Source organism: Panicum hallii, chromosome 8 (assembly GCF_002211085.1).
Source record: "Panicum hallii strain FIL2 chromosome 8, PHallii_v3.1, whole genome shotgun sequence".
Lineage (NCBI taxonomy): Eukaryota > Viridiplantae > Streptophyta > Magnoliopsida > Poales > Poaceae > Panicum > Panicum hallii.
This window is the reverse complement of record NC_038049.1, coordinates 43,817,752-43,840,644: the sequence shown is the minus strand read 5'-3', so window position 1 is coordinate 43,840,644 and position 22,893 is coordinate 43,817,752. Positions and strand designations below refer to the sequence as shown.

The window sequence follows — 22,893 nt, the reverse complement described above, 5'->3', positions numbered from 1 at the left end:
ATCCGGAGCATGGTACTGAATTTTGACCAAATCAACTCAAGTGCCTAGCTAGCCATCTCCGTTGACTCCACTACCTCCAGCGCCTCCGTGGGCCGGCCGCTGCTCCGCCACCGAGGCACCACCGCCCGGTGACTCCTCGGCGACAGCCGCATCCCTGAACCTGGCGTAAATGTCGCCCCTGTAGAACTCCCTCGTCCTCCACACGAGCACCAGCGACACGAGCGCGCCGGCCGCCGTGGCCGCCGTGATGATCAGGAACGACCTCCTGAAGCACTCCACGCCGAGGCACGTCCTGTCCCCGCCGGCGGGCGGGAGCGCGCCACCGTGCTGCCTCGCGGCCTCGGCGTCGTAGAGCCGCCCCGCGACGCGCACGTTGAGGAGGTAGGCGCCGACGGGGCTGGCGACGGCGCCGAGGTTGTAGAGCGTGGGGTAGCGCCGGAGCCCGAAGAGCTCGGAGATGATGGCGTAGAGCAGCGGCCACTGCGCGCCGAAGCAGAAGCCGGTGAGGACGGACGCCGCGTAGAGCGCGCGCGGCACGCCGAGGGTGATGAGGAGGTGGCCGGCGCAGGAGGCGAGGAGCACCGCCGTGAGCGCGAGCGGCCGCGGGAACCGGTACCGGGAGAGGAGCGCCTCGGAGGCGTACCCGGCGGCGACGCGGCCGGCGTAGTTCCAGACGCTGATGAGGGAGACGAAGGCGTCCACGCTCTTGGGTGGGTACCCCAGCGACTGCCCGATCTGCCCCATGTTGTCGATCGCCGTCAGGGTCCCGCCGGCGCCGCAGGTGATAGCCACGAACAGGATCAGCATGTCCACGCTCACTAGCGCCTGCGGGATGGAGTAGTCCTCGCCGTGCGCCGGCGGGTTGAACGTGTGCCTCAGGAAGGAGGTGAGGCCGCAGGAAGACGGCGGTGGCGGTGTATCGATGGTGCTCGCAGGCGTCGCTACCTCGGTCATTGGCAATGAGGCGGCTGTTTTCTCGACGACGGTCACCGTCGTGGGCGCCGCGCGCAGGGACTCCTCGAGCTCCTTCTTGATCCGGTACTCCTGCCTGACTACGACGGCGAGGGGAAGGAAGAGGAGGATCAGGAGCCCGGCGGCCGACGCGGCGTACGCGGCGCGCGAGAAGCTGGCCTGCCTCTGCACGACGATCATGACGAGGATGTACGCCGCGAGCGCGATGGAGACGTAGAGCAAACAGAAGAACACGCCGCCGCCGCCGCCGCCGCCGGCGTGGCTCGCCGCGCTCTGCTGCCTCGTCCGCCGGCGCGGCGGAGGCACGACGCGGACGGTGCCGAGGAACGCGACGGAGACGGCGGCGGGGAGCCAGGCGATGAGCAGCACGAGCGAGGTGGCGTCGCCCTCGCCGTCGAGCGCGAGGTGGAGCTGCGCGAGGATGGCGCTGCTGAGGCCGACGTATCCCTTGAGCAGACCGAGCACGGCGCCGCGGCTCCCCGGGAAGTTCCGTACGCAGGTGACGAGCGCGCCGGTGCCGGCGAACGCCTGCGAGTTGGCGCCCGCGCAGACGTAGGCGCACATGAGCCAGACGGGCGGGCGCGCGACGCGGCCGGCCAGGGAGAGGTAGACCATGAGGTAGCCGGCCAGGTTCATGGTGGCGCCGACGGCAAGCACGGCCCGCGGCGGGGCCACCTCGCTGAGCAGCCCCGCGAGGACACCGACGTTGCTGCCGAGGTCCTTGAAGAAGGCGAGCGTGGCGACGGCGCGCTGGTCGTATCCCAGCGACGCCCGGAGCGCCCGGGAGTAGATGCCGAAGGCGTAGGTCGCGCCCGACGCCGAGAGGATGAGCAGGCACGCGAACAGCGTGAACCAGCGCCCCGACAGGACCTGCCGGGCGAACCGCGCCGTCAGCACCTCCGCCGCCAGGCCGCCGCCGGCGACCGCCAACACCATGGCGCCGAGCCTATATCCACCAACTGTGCAATGCAGATTTGCAGAGTCGAGTATCACTACTCACATGCACTAATGATCCTGTAAAAATTTGCTTCTTGTGAAACTTGTGCGTTCCAAGAGAGCACGAGTAGCCAGCCATCTCTTTCCATGCCTATTAGTTTGTATCCATTGGGCCTGCAGCCACTTGCTGACGCACGAGTAAACAAAGACAGAGAACTAAGAAAATCTTGCGCCATCGTCACCGTAGGTTCTGCCGGCGAGCGTATTCTAATAATGTTCTCTTTTCCCTCCACTCCATACAGAGTATATACGCACGCACACACGCTACCCTTCATTTGTACATGAAAAAAAGATCACAAAAGGTAGATTATGACCTTCTTCCCTTGCTGCAATGGAAGGACGATCTCTTGGTCAAATAAGCTTCACAAAAATTTGGTGTTTTGGGCAATTTTCTAGGTCTGTCCATGTAAGGAATATGGTCCTATTAGATTATAATTGTGGTTTTGGTGATTATGAGATAATATAATCAATAAGATTAACGAGTTTGTGAGCTCAAATTTATAGGGTTTTTATATCCCATATATAGAGTTCAATCTACATACAAGACAGTCCAAACCGCAGTCAAGATGCCTAAGTTATAGTGAAAATACAGATGAATCGGATAAAGTTATTATGAATGTATGCATGGGTTGAACCGACGACATCAAATATGAACTCATCGGTGCATTGGGAATTGCAACGGTGATCAGGTGCAGAAGAAGTCAGTAACACCGGTTGAACCAACATTGTAAGAAGAGATGCATCGGTACAATGAGAAGGCATGGCGATCAAGTGGAGAAGTGCCAGAGGCACCGGTTGAACCGATACTATGGTACAGAGCGTCGGTGCAATGGTCGTTTAGTTTGCCCGAGAGATTTTGAAGCTAAAGGGACAAGAAGGTCTTCAGCACCGGGGTAACTGACGGTGCGTCGGTGCATGCGTCGGTGCCATGACACAAGCAAAAGCAGGTGTGACATACATGAGAGCAACATCTAGTATGCAAGTTCAGAGTGACCGGGTAACTGATGACAGTGATCAGTTTAACCGACACTTTAGGCTTTTGGCAGAAAAGCAAGCAACGGCTAGAAGTGGATCTCTAGCCTATATAAGACCTCATCCCGGGTCATTTGAGACTGCTAGAGATTGTGTGAAGCACCCATACTTTGAAGAAGTTCTCTAAGCCATCCAAATAGCTCATTGATCAAATCTCTAGATTTAGCACAGGCTTTGTGAGGTGTAGTGCTAGGCTAGCTCTAGAGAAAGTGTGAGAGCAAGGTGCTGTGACCTTGTGCTGGTTCTTGAGTGACCCTCAAGCTTGTATCTCGGTGTGTCGGCCTCTTGGAATCTTGGTGGCTCGCCGGCGAGTCATCGACCCTCTAGCTTGGTGTGGAGTAGCGACGACGGCTTTGTGTAGGAGATGTGGAGACCCCTTCCTTTATGGAGAAGCTTCTTAATGGAGATGGCATCGAGATGACCGGAGACTTAGCGAGAGCCTTGGTGGCGAGTCAAGAAGAGTTCCGAAAGAGACTCGGTGACCGGGAAGCAATACTCTTAGTGAGTGCTTCAACAACACGGATTAGGGGTGATCTTGTGACTACCGATAACAAGAGTTTGCTTACTCTCCTTCTCTTAAGCTTCCGTATTTCTTATTGCAATCTTGTGTGCCTTTACATTCTTAATATCTCGCTAGGATTGGCTATAAGTTGCAAAACTCTTTAGGATGAGATTTTTACACTAGTTGAACCCTGATTGCATATCTAGATAATATGTTTTAACTTATATTTTGTGCTACTAGTTTGAGCCATAGATTTTAGAATAGCCTAATTCACTCTCTCCCCCTCTTAAACTACGAGCGCCAATTTCTTTCAATCTATCCCTCACTTGGGTGATTTGGAGCTTTCCATCACTTAAGTGATTTTGACACTCAAATCACTCAAATGTACACCACAAAATATTCGAGTGAAAAAAAGACGACCATAAATAAAAAATAAATATCAAAGAAAGAAAAGCATAAAAGATAGAAGCAATCAGAGGCAAATATCAAAATAACATATTATAAAAAATTACAAATGTTTTACAAAAAATTTCTATGGAATAAAAAAACAGAAATTTTGTGATGCGTTTGAAATCCCATAGATGGCAAATGCCAAATGCAAAAAAAACCCCGCAAAACAACCAAAATAACGTATCTGAACTGTGAGTATAACTAAATGTTCAAACCTAGAAAGTTAACAGTAATCAAATTGCTGCTGCATCCAGAAAATACATATTCAATATATTTAATTGATAGGACATGTCATTAGAAATGACACATAATTTACATAGAAATTATAGTTATATGGTTGCGGTCAGCACAACACAATTTACACAATTTAATTGTAACTAATAGTATTCAAATTGCGAATAAGAATGAGCGTAGAATAGATCTGGGGAATCAAATAGATTGGCTACATTTGCTACACAAGCACCCGACGGCCAGAATTCGAGTGAGAGAGCGCCACGAATCACACAGGTGAGATATGGGCTTGAGGATACATGGCGGGCTGATGGGCTGTATCGGCTCGAGGAGCGGTATCGGGCTGAGAACCTATTGTAGCCTGTTGGGCTGGATTACTGCGAAGGAAAAGAAAGAGTACAAAGAAAAAGGATGGGCCGCATCTAGCATTAAGGTACTATTTAGCCCAAAAATGGATTTCGAACTTTGATTGATGATCGATTCATTTGAGGATTATTCAGAGAACTAAATTGGGATTGTGAGTTAGCTTAAAAGTCAATTCATCAAACAAGAATCCAGTGCATGAAAACAAATTAAGAACTCGTGTTTGCATAGTTTTCAATTTACAAACATTTAATTTGGGGTATTTGTCCTAATCCATTTATATAATTTTAATTTGGTTTAAGTTTTCCCCCACCTAAATTATTTTTTCCCCTCTGCCACTCTTTGGAATTACGTCCTTTTTCCTGAAAAATATGTGAGTTTGGTTTGAACTTCTAGACGAATGCTGCTAAGTGCCCTTGGAACTAGGCAAGCTCCTCGCGATCGGACAACAGATGTTCTCTAGACAAACCATTGTGTCATTTCAGTCATTGTCCTTCTTTAAATGCATTTTTTTACTTTCATTCCGGCCCATAATTTAAACATAAAAAGTCATCTAAAGGTTGACTATGAGTCTATGAACCTGTGCCCTTGCTACAATGGAACGACGATCTCTTGGTCAAATAAGCAAATGACATCACACTTGTCAGGAAATATTTATGTGAAAATTTCTAGCTTCTAGGAGAAAACGTGACAGCTCCTTTTGATCAAATAAGCAAATGCATTTGTCATTTCAGTAATTGTCCGTCTTTAAATGCAGTTGTTTGCTTTTATTCCGGCCCATTTATATCATGACAAAAGAATACAAAAGGTTGATCGAACCCTCTGCCGTTGCTGCAATGGAACAGCGACCTCTTGGTCAATTAAGCTGGACCGATACATAAATGACATGAGACATGTTGGTTATGTTAATGTGGAAACTTGTAGCATGGAGCGAATGTGATAGCTCCTTTTGACAAAAAGTTTTTCTAGTGGGGAGCGAAATTAGTTTAGATTTATAATAGACTTTTAAAGATATACTCCTTCCGTTCCAAAATGTAGATTATTTTAGCAAATCTTAATACGTAGATTTTGCTATGCACCTAGATATATGCTATGTCTAAATACGTAGTAAAAATTATATATCTAGATTTATCAAAACGATCTACAATTTAGAACGGAGAAAGTACTCGTCACTGGAATATAGGTAGCAGGTATTTGCAACTAGTACGTGTAGGTAGTGTGGCTCCTGCCTCCCCTGCTGAGTGATAAGTCCATCCTCCATATATACGTGTTGCTGCAGCTAGCACATAAACATTTCCAGGCACCTGCTCTTGCCATTGTCCATCATGGCCATGTTCGTCATGAAGCCCATCTCCTTGATGCTCCTGTACCTCCTCTTAGTAGGCGTTGCCATTAGCACCGCACCCCTCACCGCCGGAAACAACGACCATCGCCAGTTCGTCTACTCCGGCTTCGCCAACGCCAGCCTCACCCTCGACGGCACCGCATCGATCACACCAAGCGGGCTGCTCGAGCTGACCAACAGCACGGCCATGAGCATGGGCCGCGCCTTCTTCCCGGACCCACTGCGCCTCCGTGACCCATCGCCCACCGGCACGGTGCAGTCCTTCTCCGCCTCCTTCGTGTTCGGCATCATCTCCGTCTACGACATGATGAGCAGCCACGGCCTCACCTTGTTCGTCGCGCCGAGCAAGAACTTCCCCGCGATGCCGGTACAGTACCTGGGCCTCTTCGACGGCTCCAACAACGGCAACGCGTCCAACCACATCTTCGCCGTGGAGCTCGACACCTGGCTGAACGTCGACTTCGGGGACATCAACAACAACCACGTCGGCATCGACGTCAATGGCCTGACCTCTGTGCGGTCCTACCCGGCCGGCTTCTTCCACGATCAGAATGGGACCTTCAGGAACCTGACTCTCAGTAGCCAGGAGGCGATGCAGGTGTGGGTGGAGTACGATAGGGAGAAGACACGGGTCGACGTCACCTTGGCCCCCCTCGCCATGGCCAAGCCTAGGAAGCCAACAGTGTCGGCCATCTGCAACCTCTCGGATGTGCTCACCGATGTGGCGTACATCGGCTTCTCATCATCGACAGGCAAGATCAACACACAGCACTACGTGCTCGGCTGGAGCTTCGCCATGAACAGCCCTGCTCCGTCCATCGATTTAACCATGCTTCCAAAGCTTCCACGACACCATCCCAAGGGTCGACGATCCTGGGTGTTGGAGATCGTTTTGCCTGTAGCAACTGCAGCACTCCTCCTGTCCTTGGGTGCCATTGCTTTCTTACTTGTGAGAAGGCATTTCAGGTATGCAGAGGTAAGAGACAACTGGGAGTCGGATTTCGGCCCACACCGGTTCTCGTACAAGGACTTGTTCCATGCGACGGGAGGATTTGAGAACAAGAACCTTCTTGGGGTTGGAGGGTTTGGGAGAGTGTACAAAGGGGTGCTTCCGAGGTCAAGGTTGAAGGTAGCCGTGAAGAAGGTGTCGCATGACTCCAGGCAAGGCATGAAGGAGTTCATAGCAGAGATTGTCAGCTTGGGACGTCTTCAGAACCGTAATCTCGTTCAGCTGCTTGGCTACTGCCGGCGCAAAGGTGAGCTCCTCTTGGTGTATGAGTACATGCCCAATGGAAGCTTGGATAAGTATCTGCATAATGGCAAAGAGGGTAACGTCGTGTTGAGTTGGGCTCAAAGGTTTCGGATCATCAAGGGAATCGCATCCGGGCTGCTGTATCTCCATGAGGAGTGGGAGAAGGTGGTTGTTCACCGAGACATCAAGGCAAGCAATGTGCTCCTCGATGACGAGATGAATGGACGGCTGGGTGATTTCGGCCTTGCAAGGCTGTATGATCACGGTGCCGACCCACAAACTACACATGTGGTTGGGACCATAGGTTACCTTGCTCCAGAGCTAGCGCGCAGCGGAAATGCCGCTCCTGCTACGGATGTGTTCGCCTTTGGCATTTTTGTTCTTGAGGTCACCTGTGGACAGAGGCCTGTCAATCACCAAAACACGCAAGACAGTCAGGTCATGTTGGTTGACTGGGTGCTTGACAAGGTGCAGAAAGGGTCATTCGGTGATACAGTGGATTCTAGGCTCAAAGGGAGGCATGACGGTGGAGAGGCGTACTTGGCTCTCACAATAGGGCTGCTATGCTCACACCCTTTCGCCGAGGCAAGGCCCACCATGCGGCAAGTCATGCAATACTTTGGTGGGGAGATTCAGCCTCCAGATTTATGTTTCGAGGTGCTAGCCTGTATGCAAAGGGAAGGGTTGGATCCATACATCATTTCAAGTCGGTTGTCATCGACAACAAGAATCAGCGCAATGTCGGACGTCTCTGGAGGAAGATGAACATGGTGTTTTGCCATGAATGATGACGTCCAAATGCATTTAGTACACACCCTAAGAAGTATTGCATGTGTACGTAATGAGGCACATATATAGGAAGCCTACATACCTTAAGAATGTAATTATTAATTTGTCTGTAAAAACATTATGTGCTTGTGTTTTCTGGTTAGTAACTTCCTGCAGCACCTTTGTTTTGTATAAGAATCTCCTATCAAATAATTGATGGTGGTCACTGGTGTCAAAATTCACTATATTTACCCGTATAACAATGTCTTCTACCAATAAGCATTCACAGCTTTCAGTTATATATGCTTGTTTTTTTTACATTTGTTCATGTGTGGCATCCATGAGAATCGTAAGGCCAGATGGATAAAAACCCGACAAGACAAACTAAGCAAGATGCAACCCATAGAAAAGATTCTTTTTTACTTAATTCATACATCGTGGAAAAGGTGCTGGCTACAACCAATTATATAAAAAATGTTGCATCTATCTACATGTATTCTATCCGTTGAACAAGATTAGTGACTTGGAAAAGTCTCAGATTCAATCTGTAGTTTGCTGGGCAATGGGTAAATCATTGGATATTGCGATACCCGCAAGAGTATATTATTAGGCCACCAAGTAGGGAACTGAAAACTGGGGTTTTGTTTTACCTAGGATTCTTTGCAATTTGGTCATAAATAAAAGATACACCAATATCTGAATGTTCTATGATAAATAACATCTCAATTCTACATTATAGATGGAAGGGAAAATTGTGCTGATTAAATTACAACGGTAGCCTATTTCGAAATATAAATTTTATAGAAACAAAAAGTCAATTTCTGCGGGAGTCGAGAAAAAAAAAGTAATCACCTGATTGGGTTCTAAGTTGTTGGGTTCATGTAAAAACATATTTGAAATACTAGCCGTGGAACAACATTCAGCTACTTGATAATATTAATTGACTGAGCGATTGAAATTCATGGCCTCAACGGGATCAAAATTATTCATGGCCTTGTATATTAAGCAAGTTCGATATACTTGCCATGGAATACTTGAATTATAGTTACATTCAAGTTAGAAACAGTAGTGCATATTTCCAAGTCCTTGCAAAATTTACATAAGATACTTGATCTGCAACTGCCAAGTTCCCTAGGTGATCTCCATATTCCCACATTTTCTGTATAACTTGTACTAGTACTAGTATGACCAGAAGCATATTCCCAAGTCTCTGCTGAATATACACAAGATATTTTCAGCAACTAGGATTCTGGACGAACTGGCATCCTGTCAAGTTTGGAGTCTCAAATGCTAAGTTCCCTTGGTCCTAGGCAATCTCCAGGTCTCCACATCTCGATCAGACAAAGAATATTGTGTCTGGAAGAGCATTCTGAATTAGTGAAGTCTGAATCATCAAATGCCATATTTCTTTCAAACTAGGTAATCTCCAAAAACTCACAGTCTGACAAAGAATACTGTCTGGACAAATTTATTTGTATCAGTATGACCATACATATGTTTGCATCAAAGCATCACACTTCGGATCAGTCTTCCTTTCCAGTGTAGTTCTCAATCTTTTAAATGTGTTTGTTTAATTTTACTTCTATCCATTTTACATGACAAAAGAAGAAAACTACAAAGGTTCAAAGGGATCCATATCCCTGTTTGCAACTCTATATATCTCAAAATTCACTGCCTTACAAAGCTAGATTATGGCTCTTGATGAAGCTTAGTATTTTAGAAATTTTAGATCACATCAGACATACATATATTAGACATTATTTGCAAATAGGATAAGATCCTGTCTCTACAAAAATAAAATTCTAAGTACAATTGCAGCTTTTGGCCTTGGCAATCCGTAGCCTGAGATATGAGGTGACAAGATACATCCCTCCTATGTAATCACTAATCACTGCAAGTGATGACTGTCAGATAGGTATACATCAAAGCTTTACACGTTGAACAAGGTTAGTTTTCAGTTACTGTCCATCCTCAAATGCAATTTTGTAAGTTTCTTCTGGTCCATTGGACTTGTTTGAGGACTACGAAAAGTTGGTTTGAATCCTCTGTCCTTGCTGTAATAACCGACAGCAATCTTCAATAGTCACTGTCACGTCAGGGGATGGTACTTGCCCGGGTCAAAAGGTAAAAGCTTAAAATGTCTCCTCATTTAACGTCAAATTTAGTTAATTTCAAATGCGCGTCACTGTTCTCATGTCACTAGTGTCAGGTTTACACGTAGTGCTAGGGTGTTCCTTAAAATCAATTCAAAGATGTGGCAGCAAATAAACCTAACAATATCAGTGTCTACATCAACCATTAAAATTTAGACAATGACAGATGTTGAAATAGAGTAGGACTTTAAGAAGCTGCAAGTTAAATCTAATATAAACTGCACAACTGACTGCAGTAGTCTGAAAATAGATACCACTGGTTGTCCACAAAACACTTACTGCTTGCTATCCTTGTTGAGTTGCAGCTTGCAATGGCAATGAAGCATTCATCCTTGCTTCAGTACCTGCTGCTCCTCCTCCTCACAACCTTGGCGTCCTGCGATGATCAATTTCTATTCTCTGGCTTCACCCAATCCAGCTTAAACCTTGATGGCTGTGCCATCGTCACAAATGGTGGCCTCCTTGATCTGTCCAATGGCACTGCAATGCTCAATGGCCACGCATTCTACCCCACCCCTTTGCACTTCCGCAAGTCACCCGGTGGTAATGTTCAATCCTTTTCGGTTTATGTTGTTCTCAGTATGATACTCACATACCCAGACTTGAGTGCTGATGGCATGGCTTTCTTCATTGCCCCTACCAAGAATTTCTCCGATGCAAGCGCGGGCAAGTACTTTGGCCTCCTCAACGAAAAGAATAATGGCGACCCAAGCAAACACATCTTCATGGTCGAGCTCGACATCTACAAAAATGCTGAGCTCAAAGACATCGATGACAACCATGTTGGCATCAACATCAACAGTGCAATCTCTGAGAAATACAGCACATGTGGCTTCTATGAAGATGATGGTGGTGCCTTTAGGAATTTTACGCTGAATGGAAACAAGGGAGCACAACTGTGGGTAGACTACGATGAGGGTACTACGCAGATCAATGTGACCTTTGCTCCAATCAACATGGGCAAACCATCAAGGCCACTGCTCTCTGCAACCTATGATCTCTCTACTGTACTCTCCAACTCAACTTCGTACATTGGACTCTCATCCACAGCTTCTGCCATCAACTCTCGTCAGTATGTCATGGGTTGGAGCTTTGGCATGAATAAATCAGCTCCAACCCTTGACGTCTCCAAGCTTCCCAAGTTGCCTTTTCATGGTCGCAAGGCCCATTCCAAGCTCTTGGAAATCGTTCTACCGATAGCCACTGCAACATTGATCCTCTCTCTATGCACTCTTGTCATTCTGGTTGTGCGAAGGCGGATGAAGTATGCTGAGGTGCGTGAGGATTGGGAGGCCGAGTTTGGTCCACACCGCTTTTCATACAAGGATTTGTTCCACGCTACGGGGGGATTTAAGAACAAACACCTGCTTGGAGAAGGAGGATTCGGGAAAGTTTATAAAGGAGTGCTGCCATCGTCTAATGTAGAGGTTGCTGTGAAGAGGATGTCCCATGAGTCAAGACAGGGGATGAAGGAGTTTGTCACTGAGATTGTTAGCATCGGTCGACTCCGCCATCGCAACCTGGTGCCGCTACTTGGCTATTGCAGGAGAAAAGGTGAACTCTTTTTGGTCTACAGTTACATGCCCAACGGTAGCCTTGATAAATATCTACACTGTGAAGAGCACAAGGCTATCTTGAATTGGGCTCAGAGGTTTCGAGTCATCAAAGGCATCGCTACTGGCTTGCTCTATCTCCATGAGAAGTGGGAGAAGATAGTGATCCATAGAGACATCAAGGCTAGTAATGTACTCCTAGATGGCGAAATGAATGGTCGCCTTGGTGACTTTGGTCTTGCAAGGTTGTACGATCATGGCACCGACCCACAAACAACACACATGGTTGGTACGAAGGGGTACCTAGCACCCGAGCTACTGCGCACAGGGAAGGCATCCCCTCATACAGATGTTTTCGCCTTCGGCATGTTCCTTCTCGAGGTTTCATGTGGGCAAATGCCTGTCAAGAAAAATGCAGAGGGACATGAATTTTTCTTGGTCGATTGGGTGCTTGAGCACTGGAACAATGGTTTGCTTACGAGGACACTGGATTCTAGGCTTCAGGGTGACTACAACATCGACGAGGCGAATCTCGTGTTGAAGCTAGGGCTCTTGTGCTCGCACCCGCTTCCTAGTTCGAGGCCTAGGATGCGAGAAGTTATGCAGTACCTCGACGGAGACACGCCGCTACCTGAGCTGAGGCCGACGCAACTGAGCATGAACATGGTTGCCATGATGAAAACCAATGTATTGGACTCATCCGTCGTGCCATATCCACAAATATTGACAAGCTTCGGCACAATATCTGGCCTCTCAGGAGGAAGATGATTATCTGCAGTGTTTTTCTGTGTGTTGCTTACTTCCAATGTTTAGTACGTGGTGTGTAAATTGTATGTCGTCGAAATATTCATATGAGTATGATCAGTCTTATACAAGTCTGTAAGCCTCCTTATTTTAGGTGTTCACAAGTTGTATGTACCCGGTGGCTTTATGCCTGTTTACCTTTTGAACTCTTGTGCCATTTATTTTTAGCAAATAAAGGGAGCATTTTTCTTCCTTGTGTTTCATTACAATGAATTGTCCACACTCTGATAAATGTCTGACACAATAATGATGCTAAGACACAACATAAAAAAGAACTAGAACTGAATCAACTTAGAAAAAAAGTAGAACAACGAGGGTTCTTCACCTAACAAAAGCATGCAAGACTGGCAGAACAAAATCTAGGAGCTTTATCTTAATTCTACGAGGAAAAATCTATGTCTTGTATGTCAGATTTGTTAGACTTCGTGGCAAAGTGCTGTTCAAATCGTACTGCAGGGAGTTCAGAGATGCTCTGTAGTCTGTACAGAGAATTTCAGAGATGTTTCATGTTTGTGGGCAAAATGAAGTGATTCCATGTTCAGTAGTGGTTCTTCCAACTAGGCTCAGAGCGAACGCTGATCGCAAAGAAGCTTCCGAAATCTCGATAACCTCGTACTACTGCAGGGTCCCCGGCGCCGGCCGCCGCCGAGGCGTCTCCTCGGAATCAGGCCCCGCGGCTGCAATCTGGCCGGCCTTCGGCGGAGGAATCAGGACGCCGCAGTCGAAGAGACGCCGGCGCAATCGATTCAACTCACCAAGCAATCCACGCCGCCGGACGCGGCCTCTGTTCGGAGCAGAGTCCCAAGCAGAGGGCTGCCAAGGAAATAACATTGCCCATATTGCAAGTCATCAATCCAAGTTCTAGCTTTTGCAAAAAAAAATCCTAAATCTAGCTTTTGCAAAAAAAAAATCCTAAATCTAACACGCCAGAAGAAACTAGATTTAGGATTTTTTTTTTGCAAAAGCTAGATTTTGGATTGATGACTTGCAATGTCTTTTGATTCTGATAAAGATATTTAAATATTGAAAGTCAAAAACATAATCAAGATGCAAATCAACACTTGCAAGTTAGTTGTATGGATCCATCTAAAATAAGAGACGAGAAAAATACAATGTACAAATGACATTTTCGTTAAATTAAATATGCTAATGTACTTCAACAGCTTGCAGGCAAATGGGAAAAGCCCCACCTTTTCCTCCTGCAATACAAACACGTACGCATCAGTAATATCGGCACTACTCCTACATAAAACCCCATGATCTGTTACAAAACAATGAAGAGCCGAACGGCAAGTGCCAAAATTATGCTAGATGTGGGAGGACACCATTTTTTTTGGGAGGACACCATTTATTTATGTTATTTTTTCCACTACCTTTTCGATTGTGTGTTTACTGCACAAGTGATTTTCTCCGTGTAAATATCTTATTTACACTGTGTCATGGCGTATAACTCACTACATGGAAATGCACCATTTCTTCATACAACCTCTTCTTTTTCAGTTTCTTTGACTATGTTTTGTTGCACTTGCGCAATTGATCTTTTCCATGCACGCACCCTCCTGATAGTGGAAATGATTCATTTTATTGACTATGCAGGAGAATTCAAATAATCAACCCAATCACAACATGCAAATACGCACCCACTCGGCTAGAGTTCAAATACGATCACGCCCTTGACAACAAACACAACACCACTAAACCACCAGCCAAGATCCTATCTGGCAATTAACTCCAAGTGACACAAACCCCTAGCGCCTGCTATACAACAAAGTTGGGCCTCGGAAAAAATATATTTAGAAACCAGCTGTACACTACTGGAAATAATTTGCCAGCTAAACATCTTTTTTTTTGCGAGGAATTTGCCAGCTAAACATGACGTATAACCCGTCCGTTATCGTTTTTCATAGTTTGGAAAATGCATTAGCAAAAACGAAAATGGTATATAGATGCTCTATATAACCTGTTATGCTTGTAGATTTGCACTTTGAAGTCACCAAGAGACAAAATATACATCAACACTGTAAACACCATGTATCATCCTTATAACACCTCAAAAAAGGGTAATGTGTATGGAATCACACCACATTTTTTATTCAAAAGAAAGGAAAACAAGTCGTGAAAAATCAAAATAACGCATGACAACACAACCACGCTTCTCCCAAGAATCTAGGCAAAAAATAGCCCAAATAAACCCCCCATTTTTAGTCTCCCTAATTTCTCCAAGAAATATATGCAGTTCACCCCCTCAAGGTCCACCTATTTCCACTCCCTTCCCCACCTCCACCTCAAAAACACCAACCCGCCCTCTCCGCCCCGCCAGCGCCCGCCACCACCACCATCATTCCGTCCGCAAGAATAAGGAAGAGAGCTCCAGGAAAAGCTCCCCTCCACCGGCTTCCCCGTACCGCCTCCCAGCGATCGTGCCTCCTCCCGGGCGTCCCAGCGGCGGTCGGGTCGCCGGATTCGGCGCTGGTCCGGGTCCGGGGACTCCCATGGCATCGCCGGAGCAGGAGGCGGCGGTGGCCGAGGCCGTCGTGGAGGACGTGATGCGGCTGCAGGGGGGAGGAGGCGGCGGCGCAGGAGGATGGGAGACGGTGGGGACCAGGAGGAACATCGATATTGCCTGGCGCAAGGCGGAGGAAGCCGGTGAGTTTGTTTCTTGGTGAAAAAATGCATTTTTTTTGTAAGTATTCATTTTGGTTCGAGGCGACGCGCTGGAATTTGCTTGAATTTGTTCTCATTCATTTACTGTATGTAAGGCAATGCATTTGCTTTTAATTTTGATTTGGATTGAAGCTGGTTCGTCGAAAAAGAAATTGGGATTGAAGCTTAGATTGTGCTTGGAGAGCATCATGATCCTAGATCATTGCGATGGTTTTGTCTATTAATATTTGTCTAGGAAATTTTTTTTATTCCATCCTCTTTCTCTCACTAGCATTTTAAGCATAATTATTTTTGCTAGAACAGTGAAAAGATTTAGTTTTTTTTCTAATTTATCATCAATCGTGGATGTTGCAAGTCCAGCGCTTATATTGCTTGACTTTTGCTCTAATTTCATTGATGCTAGTTTGAATTCTGTATCCATGCGAATTTCATTTCATCTCACATTTAGCTCTCTTCGCTGAAATGCTGAATACTTCATAATCTAATCTGACTTGGCACAACAAAAAGGGCAAAAGATAGAGAATGATTACGTTTTGGTTTGATCAGTATTAGGCTCAGGCTCTCAGTAGACTATTTGGAACCATAAAACTGCAAGACTCTACCTGCAATACATTTTCTAACAGAGTACTCTAATCATTTTTATAACTACCTGTCATCCTATATGGTTTCTCCCTCTTAGGCATTCATCAGGCTAGAATTAGCCTCAATGATTCCTATTTCTTGGCTGTGTGCCTCTGTCTATATAGAAAAGGGCAATGGACAACAGGGCCTAATTGTAGTTTATTGGTAGCTACTTTTATGTTCTTCGTGGTTGTCATGACAAAGAAATGGTCTTAAGGACACGCCTCCAAACCTGCCTACACAGAATACCTGTATTTATTTATTTAAGAATATGATGACTGCTGATGCACTTTTCCATTTAGGTTCATTCTACACGATGTCTGATCTTGTAGTCAAGTTCTTTACGTACTATGATTAGGCTTCTCTCACAGGTTTACACTTACGTGATATTGTACTTCTTTAAACAAAGGGTATGGCTTATTTTGGTCTTCTTGTGTCTAGCATATTAACAAAGGGTGTTTTGATGAAACACCTATAGCCTTTTCTTGTTAGTACCTTATTAGCATAATCAGGATCATCTGAATTGGTGCTTCTTTTGATTTGAGAAATGCAGCTATAAGAAGGTATGAAGCAGCCAACTGGTTGCGAAGGATAGTTGGGGTAGTGTGCGCAAGGGACCTTGCAGAAGAGCCTTCCGAGGAGGAATTCCGGCTTGGCCTGAGAAATGGCATTATTCTCTGCAATGCACTGAATAAGGTTCAACCTGGCGCAGTGCCCAAGGTTGCATTTCTCTCCTTCAGATCTGTATAGTACTTCATTCTCTACTTTGTGATTTTGCATGCTAAGTATGGAATTTTAGGTTGTGGAGGTACCATCGGATTCTACTGTCCCTGCAGATGGTGCAGCTCTATGTGCATATCAATACTTTGAGAATGTGAGAAATTTTGTCATTGGCCTACGAGATTTAGGTCTTCCAACATTTGAAGCATCAGACCTGGAAAAGGTGAAATACTGTATGATTTATTTATTTTTATTTTCAATGATAGACCAGTTCTTGTAACATCACAATTTTGGTATTATTTCGTGGATTATCTCCTGATTTATAAGGAATGCTGCTGCTAAAATCAAGTAGCTAAAGTTTCTTTATATTGTCCACATTGAATTGATGTTTTCATCTGCCATTAATCTCAGGGTGGTCAAGGTATTCGAGTTGTAGACTGTGTTCTTGCTCTGAAGTTATTCAGTGATGCTAAGCAAGTGGGTAAACAATCTCCATTCAAATATGGTGGCATTGCAAAGCCTTTGTCTGGAAACTATGTCATTCGGAAGAATAATGAACCTTTTATGAAGACAATGACGAGGAGTCACTCAGCTGAATTACTCCGGGATGGCAAATCACTGGAGCAAATAGGTCTTGATTTTACTCTAGAATCAACTGAAACAGTAAGAATACATCATCTAGTTTTCACATTAGGTAGCTCTCTTTAATTTGTGGTGATACTCATCTTCTTGGCTGTAGACTACTCCAGATTCCATCCGGATTCTTGTTCAAACGGTTCTCTCAGATAAGAAACCAGAAGAAATTCCATCGGTGAGCCTACTGTGTGTAGCTTGCTATTTATGCAATGCAGTTGAGAGAATAAATGTTAATACTGAATCTGGTAATTCGCAGGTGGTAGAATCACTCTTGACCAAAGTTATTAACGACTTTGAGCATCGTCTTGCAAGCCAAAATGAATTGGTATATTCACTTTTGTTACCAGCTTCACAATTTCTGCTATGCTGTTAGCTTCAACTGAACCAATAGTATGCATGGTTGAACGAACAGGTGAAAGACACTACGGAGACCAATGAAAGTAAGTCATTATTGATAACGGATTCCCCATTTGACACCGATCGCAGTAAGTCATTATCCAGAACGGACTATCTACAAAAGGAGTCTACTTCCACCAGTGATCTGGAGAAGGTATCCACTTTTTGTTAATACAGCAGTAATTGTATGTCCTTAATTTTCTGCCGTGAAATGATAGTTATGATAGCACTGTCCATATAGACTTGTCAAACTTATTAAGTTTGTTCAATCTGGCTGAATGGGTCTATGCACTAATATTTATCATTAGGCCACTGACAATACGAAAACGGATGAAGATGATGGGGATTCTCTGAGTGCGAAGGAAGATGTCAACACAGTAGTACCTCCTCCATCTCTAAGTGATGATAATGTAGGTAAATGTATGCCAAAGCCAGTACGAAATTTTGATCAAGAACAGAAACAGATCCAGGTAATTCTATGCTTAGTGTTCTTCAGTGACTTTGGTTACTTGCATTTTCCACTATCATTCTATGACTGAAGGGTACAACTTACTGTAGGATTTGAAAAGTAATATTTCAACTATTAAGTCTGGGATAGAACAGTTCAAATTGCTGTACTCTGAAGACCTTACGAAGCTTGGTATATTGAGCGCTAACTTTGGACATTTGTAATCTTGAACTTTTTCTTCCAAACTTTTGGTGTTTATCATCATTTTGGGTTGTGTTAGGTAATCATTTGCGAATTGTTTCTCATGCGGCTTCCGGATACCATAAGATTGTTGAGGAGAACCGCAAGCTGTACAACCAAATACAAGACCTTAGAGGTATAACTTGTTTTCATAGTATTGCGAACTGAAACATATGAGGACTATATCCTCGTTGAATCGTTCACGATTCAACGCAGCATGCAGTAAAATCTAATTTTTTTTTCTGTCACCAGGAAATATCAGAGTTTATTGTCGAGTGAGACCTTTCCATCCTGGAAAAGTAAGTTCCTCAAGCAGTGTTGCTGGACTAGAAGATAGAACCATCACAGTTATGGTACCATCAAAATACGGGAAAGATTCAAGGAAGTCTTTTACTTTCAACAGGGTCTTTGGGCCCTTGGCCACACAAGGTTAAACTCACAAGTTGCTCCACTGAATTATTTGTTTGAAATCAGACCTTTTGTACTTAAGTGACATATAGTCTTTCAACTAGTGCAGAGGAGGTCTTTACAGACATGCAACCTTTGGTCCGTTCTGTTCTCGATGGCTTCAATGTTTGTATATTTGCATATGGTCAAACTGGGTCAGGGAAGACCTTTACAATGGTACTGAACCTGTCGATTGTTACTTTTTACATGATTCACTATCCTTTTTGCAATATGAAAACATTGTTTTCTGGATGGTGTAGAGTGGTCCTAAAGTTTTGACGGAAGAAGGGCTTGGTGTCAACTACAGAGCACTAAATGATCTATTCAGTATCCAGGAGCAGAGGAAGGATACAATTTGTTATGAAATTGCTGTACAGATGATTGAGATCTACAATGAGCAAGTGAGAGATCTCCTCCAGAATGGTGGAAACAAGAAATATCCTTTTCTACTGAGCTTGATATCAATCCTATTTTTAGTTGTTTTAATTGTTACTCTGTATATATTGAATATCTTCTCGATGATATATTGCACCTCCTTAACACTAAGAAACATTGGAAATTCGGAATAGTTCTCAAAAAGGACTTGCAGTTCCAGATGCAAATGTAGTTCCAGTTACATCAACAGCTGATGTAATAGATTTAATGAATCTTGGCCAAAAGAATCGCGCAGTTTGTTCAACTGCCATGAATGACAGAAGTAGTCGCTCCCATAGGTACGGTTTTTTTTTTGCAAAATAGTACATTCTATTCCAGGCAGGATGTTGAACTGTGTGTTTTTAGCTAATGGTTAAGTAAACCAATTACAGTTGTCTGACTGTTCATGTTCAAGGACGAGATTTAACATCTGGAACAGTCCTAAGAGGTTGCATGCATCTTGTGGATTTAGCTGGCAGCGAAAGAGTTGATAAATCTGAAGTCGTAGGAGATAGACTAAAGGAGGCACAACACATAAATAAGTCGCTGGCTGCACTGGGCGATGTGATTGCATCACTAGCCCAGAAAAACACACATGTTCCTTACCGAAATAGCAAACTTACTCAACTTTTACAAGACTCTCTTGGTAACTATAAAGCTCCATATCCTTGGTTTGCAACTTGTCAGTGCCGAAAAAATGTCCAGTAAGTATTTTGCTTCCATTTTCAGGAGGACAAGCGAAGACATTGATGTTTGTTCACATAGCTCCAGAACCAGATGCTGTTGGCGAGTCCATAAGTACTTTGAAGTTCGCAGAGCGTGTTGCCACTGTTGAGCTCGGAGCAGCCAAGTCAAACAAGGAAGGAGGAGAAGTCAGAGAGCTCAAAGAGCAGGTTCGTTTATGAACTCTGCTTTATGGCTTTCTTGCGTTCACTGGGCTAGCGACCGATATGTTCTATGCAACTGTGGCGCATTTCTTGGCTATTGCAGATTGCTTGCCTCAAGGCAGCATTGGCTAGGAAAGATGGAGATCAGGAGAGCATAAGAAGCACTCAATCAAGCCCAGACATATATAGAATGAGAACGGGTAATGCATCATCTGCATCGGGGCACCCAACTGAAGATGGAAATGTAGAGGTATTCAATTTTATCTGAGACAAAATTCACCACGAGGTTTTTTTCTTGGTCAGAATTTAAATTGAAGTCATAGAAATAATTTATATATCCTCGGTGTCCATTCAATTAAAGGAATTTTTTTATGAAGTGAATTCATTCGTAATGTAGTCTATCCACACACCCTATTAGCATGTAAAGTTACATATTTATGTGAAAAGTGCAGTGAAATGTAGCGAGGTAAGTTATGGTAGATATTTTGGTAAATGAGCAAAGTAATGTAAGCGTCACCAAAGCAATCATACACTTGAATCAATCTAATTTATTCCAGTTTTAATTCCAAAAACCCCAAAGCGAAGATACCCCAAAGTAGAAGAAGCCAAACTTTGAACTGTCCGACGTCCTTGTAGAGGACGATCCATCTCCATGGCTTGATACATGTAATGGTGTTCAGAAGGAATCGGCATTGGGAGATTGGGCGGATCACTCGCAGTTTGGGAGCAGCAATTCCCTGCCAGAGTTGGGAGCTGATGGCTCACAAGATCTATCCTTCTACCAAAGAAGCAGCCCTGAACAGCAGCAATTGAGTTGGTCTGGGTCAGTTGCAACCGAGGATTCCGATGATTTTGAGGTTGCAACTACTTGCTCATCAGAACAAGATTGCATGCGACCATCTAGCGCCCCAAAAGCTCCAAGTTTGGCCAATGGAGGTGGCTCAGCTGCAAGGAAGGCCCAACCGAAGGGTGCGAAAAGTTCAGACGTTAGGTAATCTCAATTAATTAATATCTTTGGACTGTCCTATAACTTAACTAGCATATTCTAAAATTTCTGAGGTATGCTGTTCATAATTACTTTAGAGGTGTAAATCCTGCGAAAAGGGCAACACCATTACAGAAAAAGTCGAATGGAGCCTCACCAACACTAATCAAGAAGAGCGGAGTCGAAGTAAGGAGAACTCCCAATGGTAAAGTGAGCACCAAGAAGTAATCTATGATCTATCCAGGTGAAAAAATTGATTTTTTTTTGCGACCAACTTCACCTTGGCAAGGACTAGATAAACATGTTGGTCCTACTGGGTGATGCATTGATATTGGTCAGATGGATATGTCAGCCCTCTTGAAAGGTTGCTGGATCCTCGGCTATGTAACATTTACATTGTAAATCATTAATTCATTTTGCCATAGTACAGAAAGAGGCCAGAAAAGTCTTGCGGATTGAAAGGGTGGTCAGCGAAAGGAAATTTCCTTTGCCAATGTGTATACCTATCAAAGTTGGGTAAATTTTGTTATGATGATTCATGAGTCATGCCCGACCCCGTGGCTATGGTTAGTTGGTTTTAATTCAGTTGTTCATCAACAAAACCCAAGTTATTTTTTGTTTTATTTTTTATTTATACAACAACAAACAATATGCCTACCAAGCCAAAAGAAAAGGAATCAAGATGCTAAACATACAAGAGTAAATGAAAGAGGTATGGCAACAACAAAAAAAAAAGAGTCCATAAAAGAGGCTCAAATCAACAGTATGACAATAGTCCCTCTTTTTCTCAAAAAAAAGACAATAGTCCCTCTAGTAAAAGAAAGTGCCGAGTTAGTCATTAATTACTTGACGTGATCATCAATAAATACTTTGACCATTAATTACTTGTATGAAATGTCTGTGAAAAATATTCAAGGAAATATTAATCAATGAATTTCAATGTGCTCGCTATGAACATGAGTTCTGCAACTCAAGAACAAAGAAGATACCACCTGGCAAGAATAACGAAGATACCACCTGAGCTTCACCACTAAAAACTGTATCATTTCCTCGTTCTCTTCCCCACTGCATCATATATCTTTTTAGAAAAAATCCAGTTTACACTCTCAAACTATCATAAAAGTTCAATTTTCAATCTTCATTTATAAAACTGGATAACGAAGACCATCCAATTATCAAAACCGGACAAATTTAATCCTAAATGGTTTCAAAGATGGTTTTTCATTTTACAAAAATTTAAAATATACAAGTTTAAACTAAAAAATTCATAAGTAATTCATTTTAAATCAGAAAAATAATTCATTTTAAATTAGAAAAATATGAAACGGGTGCTAGCATTATTCCAAGGTGTTAACTGGACTTCCCTATCTTTAATAACCCACTCAGCGCCTGTCCTCAGTCACGATCGTGTTGCCGATTGCACATCGACTCAGCCACGATCACGCATCCATGTTCCAGGCGCGCTCCGCCCACCAAGGGGCCGGTGCGCGGCGAGGACGCCGGGAGGATGAGCACGGGGAGCATATTGGTCAGGGCGGCGGCTGATGGCTACGACTAGAGCGGCGTACCTCCGGCGTGACGAGCATGACGGTGGCTAGATACAAGAGGGCGAGGCTTAGGGATGCTCACGACGACGGAGGTGGAAGCTAGGGACATCTCGAGTGCGGCGCTACTCCGGCGAGCCGCGCAGTGGTCGGTATTTCAGATACCGTGCACCCCCTGGGCACCTACTGTCCATCCGATGCGACATATGCGGCCGGCTTTCACAGATTCTGAACCTAGGTACCCAGCTCGATGTACCAGATGATTGGGCTGGCCACCGGCTGCTGCGCCTGACGAAGAAGACGCCTCCTGCGACGCTCCCAATCTCGGCTGAAGGCTCACAACGCTTGCTCCCGCCGCCGGTTATCTTCCCTGTCTCCGGCGGCGGTGCCACCCACGTCTGAGCGAACGCCACTCCCCGCCCCGTTCTTCCCTGCCATCCCCATTCCCCCTCTTCTAAGATCGCCGGCGG

At 44.8% G+C, this 22,893-nt stretch overlaps 4 protein-coding genes across 4 annotated transcripts; 3 read left to right on the top strand and 1 right to left on the bottom strand.

Moving 5' to 3' along the window:
• Window positions 1-48: 48 nt before the first annotated feature.
• LOC112872401 lies at window positions 49-1,908 on the bottom strand. The gene is made up of 2 exons (XM_025935477.1): window positions 982-1,908; window positions 49-945 (listed from the first exon to the last, which is right to left on the bottom strand). The coding sequence occupies exons 1-2, from the start codon at window positions 1,906-1,908 to the stop codon at window positions 49-51; spliced, it is 1,824 nt and encodes a 607-aa protein (XP_025791262.1).
• Window positions 1,909-5,788: 3,880 nt separating this feature from the next.
• Window positions 5,789-8,158, top strand: LOC112902103 (L-type lectin-domain containing receptor kinase IV.1-like). Its single transcript, XM_025971025.1, has one exon. It carries the CDS (start codon window positions 5,872-5,874, stop codon window positions 7,906-7,908), a length of 2,037 nt encoding a protein of 678 aa, XP_025826810.1. The 5' UTR covers window positions 5,789-5,871; the 3' UTR covers window positions 7,909-8,158.
• Window positions 8,159-10,305: 2,147 nt separating this feature from the next.
• On the top strand, window positions 10,306-12,567 carry LOC112902104 (L-type lectin-domain containing receptor kinase IV.1-like). Its single transcript, XM_025971026.1, has one exon. The coding sequence runs from the start codon at window positions 10,376-10,378 to the stop codon at window positions 12,383-12,385; it is 2,010 nt and encodes a 669-aa protein (XP_025826811.1). The 5' UTR covers window positions 10,306-10,375; the 3' UTR covers window positions 12,386-12,567.
• Window positions 12,568-14,783: 2,216 nt separating this feature from the next.
• Window positions 14,784-21,340, top strand: LOC112902091 (kinesin-like protein KIN-14P). Its single transcript, XM_025971012.1, has 19 exons — window positions 14,784-15,067; window positions 16,260-16,426; window positions 16,506-16,649; window positions 16,838-17,089; window positions 17,166-17,237; window positions 17,319-17,387; window positions 17,475-17,612; window positions 17,767-17,928; window positions 18,017-18,098; window positions 18,187-18,282; window positions 18,399-18,575; window positions 18,664-18,770; window positions 18,854-19,029; window positions 19,145-19,306; window positions 19,400-19,653; window positions 19,737-19,900; window positions 19,998-20,144; window positions 20,575-20,885; window positions 20,978-21,340. Exons 1-19 carry the CDS (start codon window positions 14,914-14,916, stop codon window positions 21,105-21,107), a joined length of 2,964 nt encoding a protein of 987 aa, XP_025826797.1. The 5' UTR covers window positions 14,784-14,913; the 3' UTR covers window positions 21,108-21,340.
• Window positions 21,341-22,893: the final 1,553 nt, after the last annotated feature.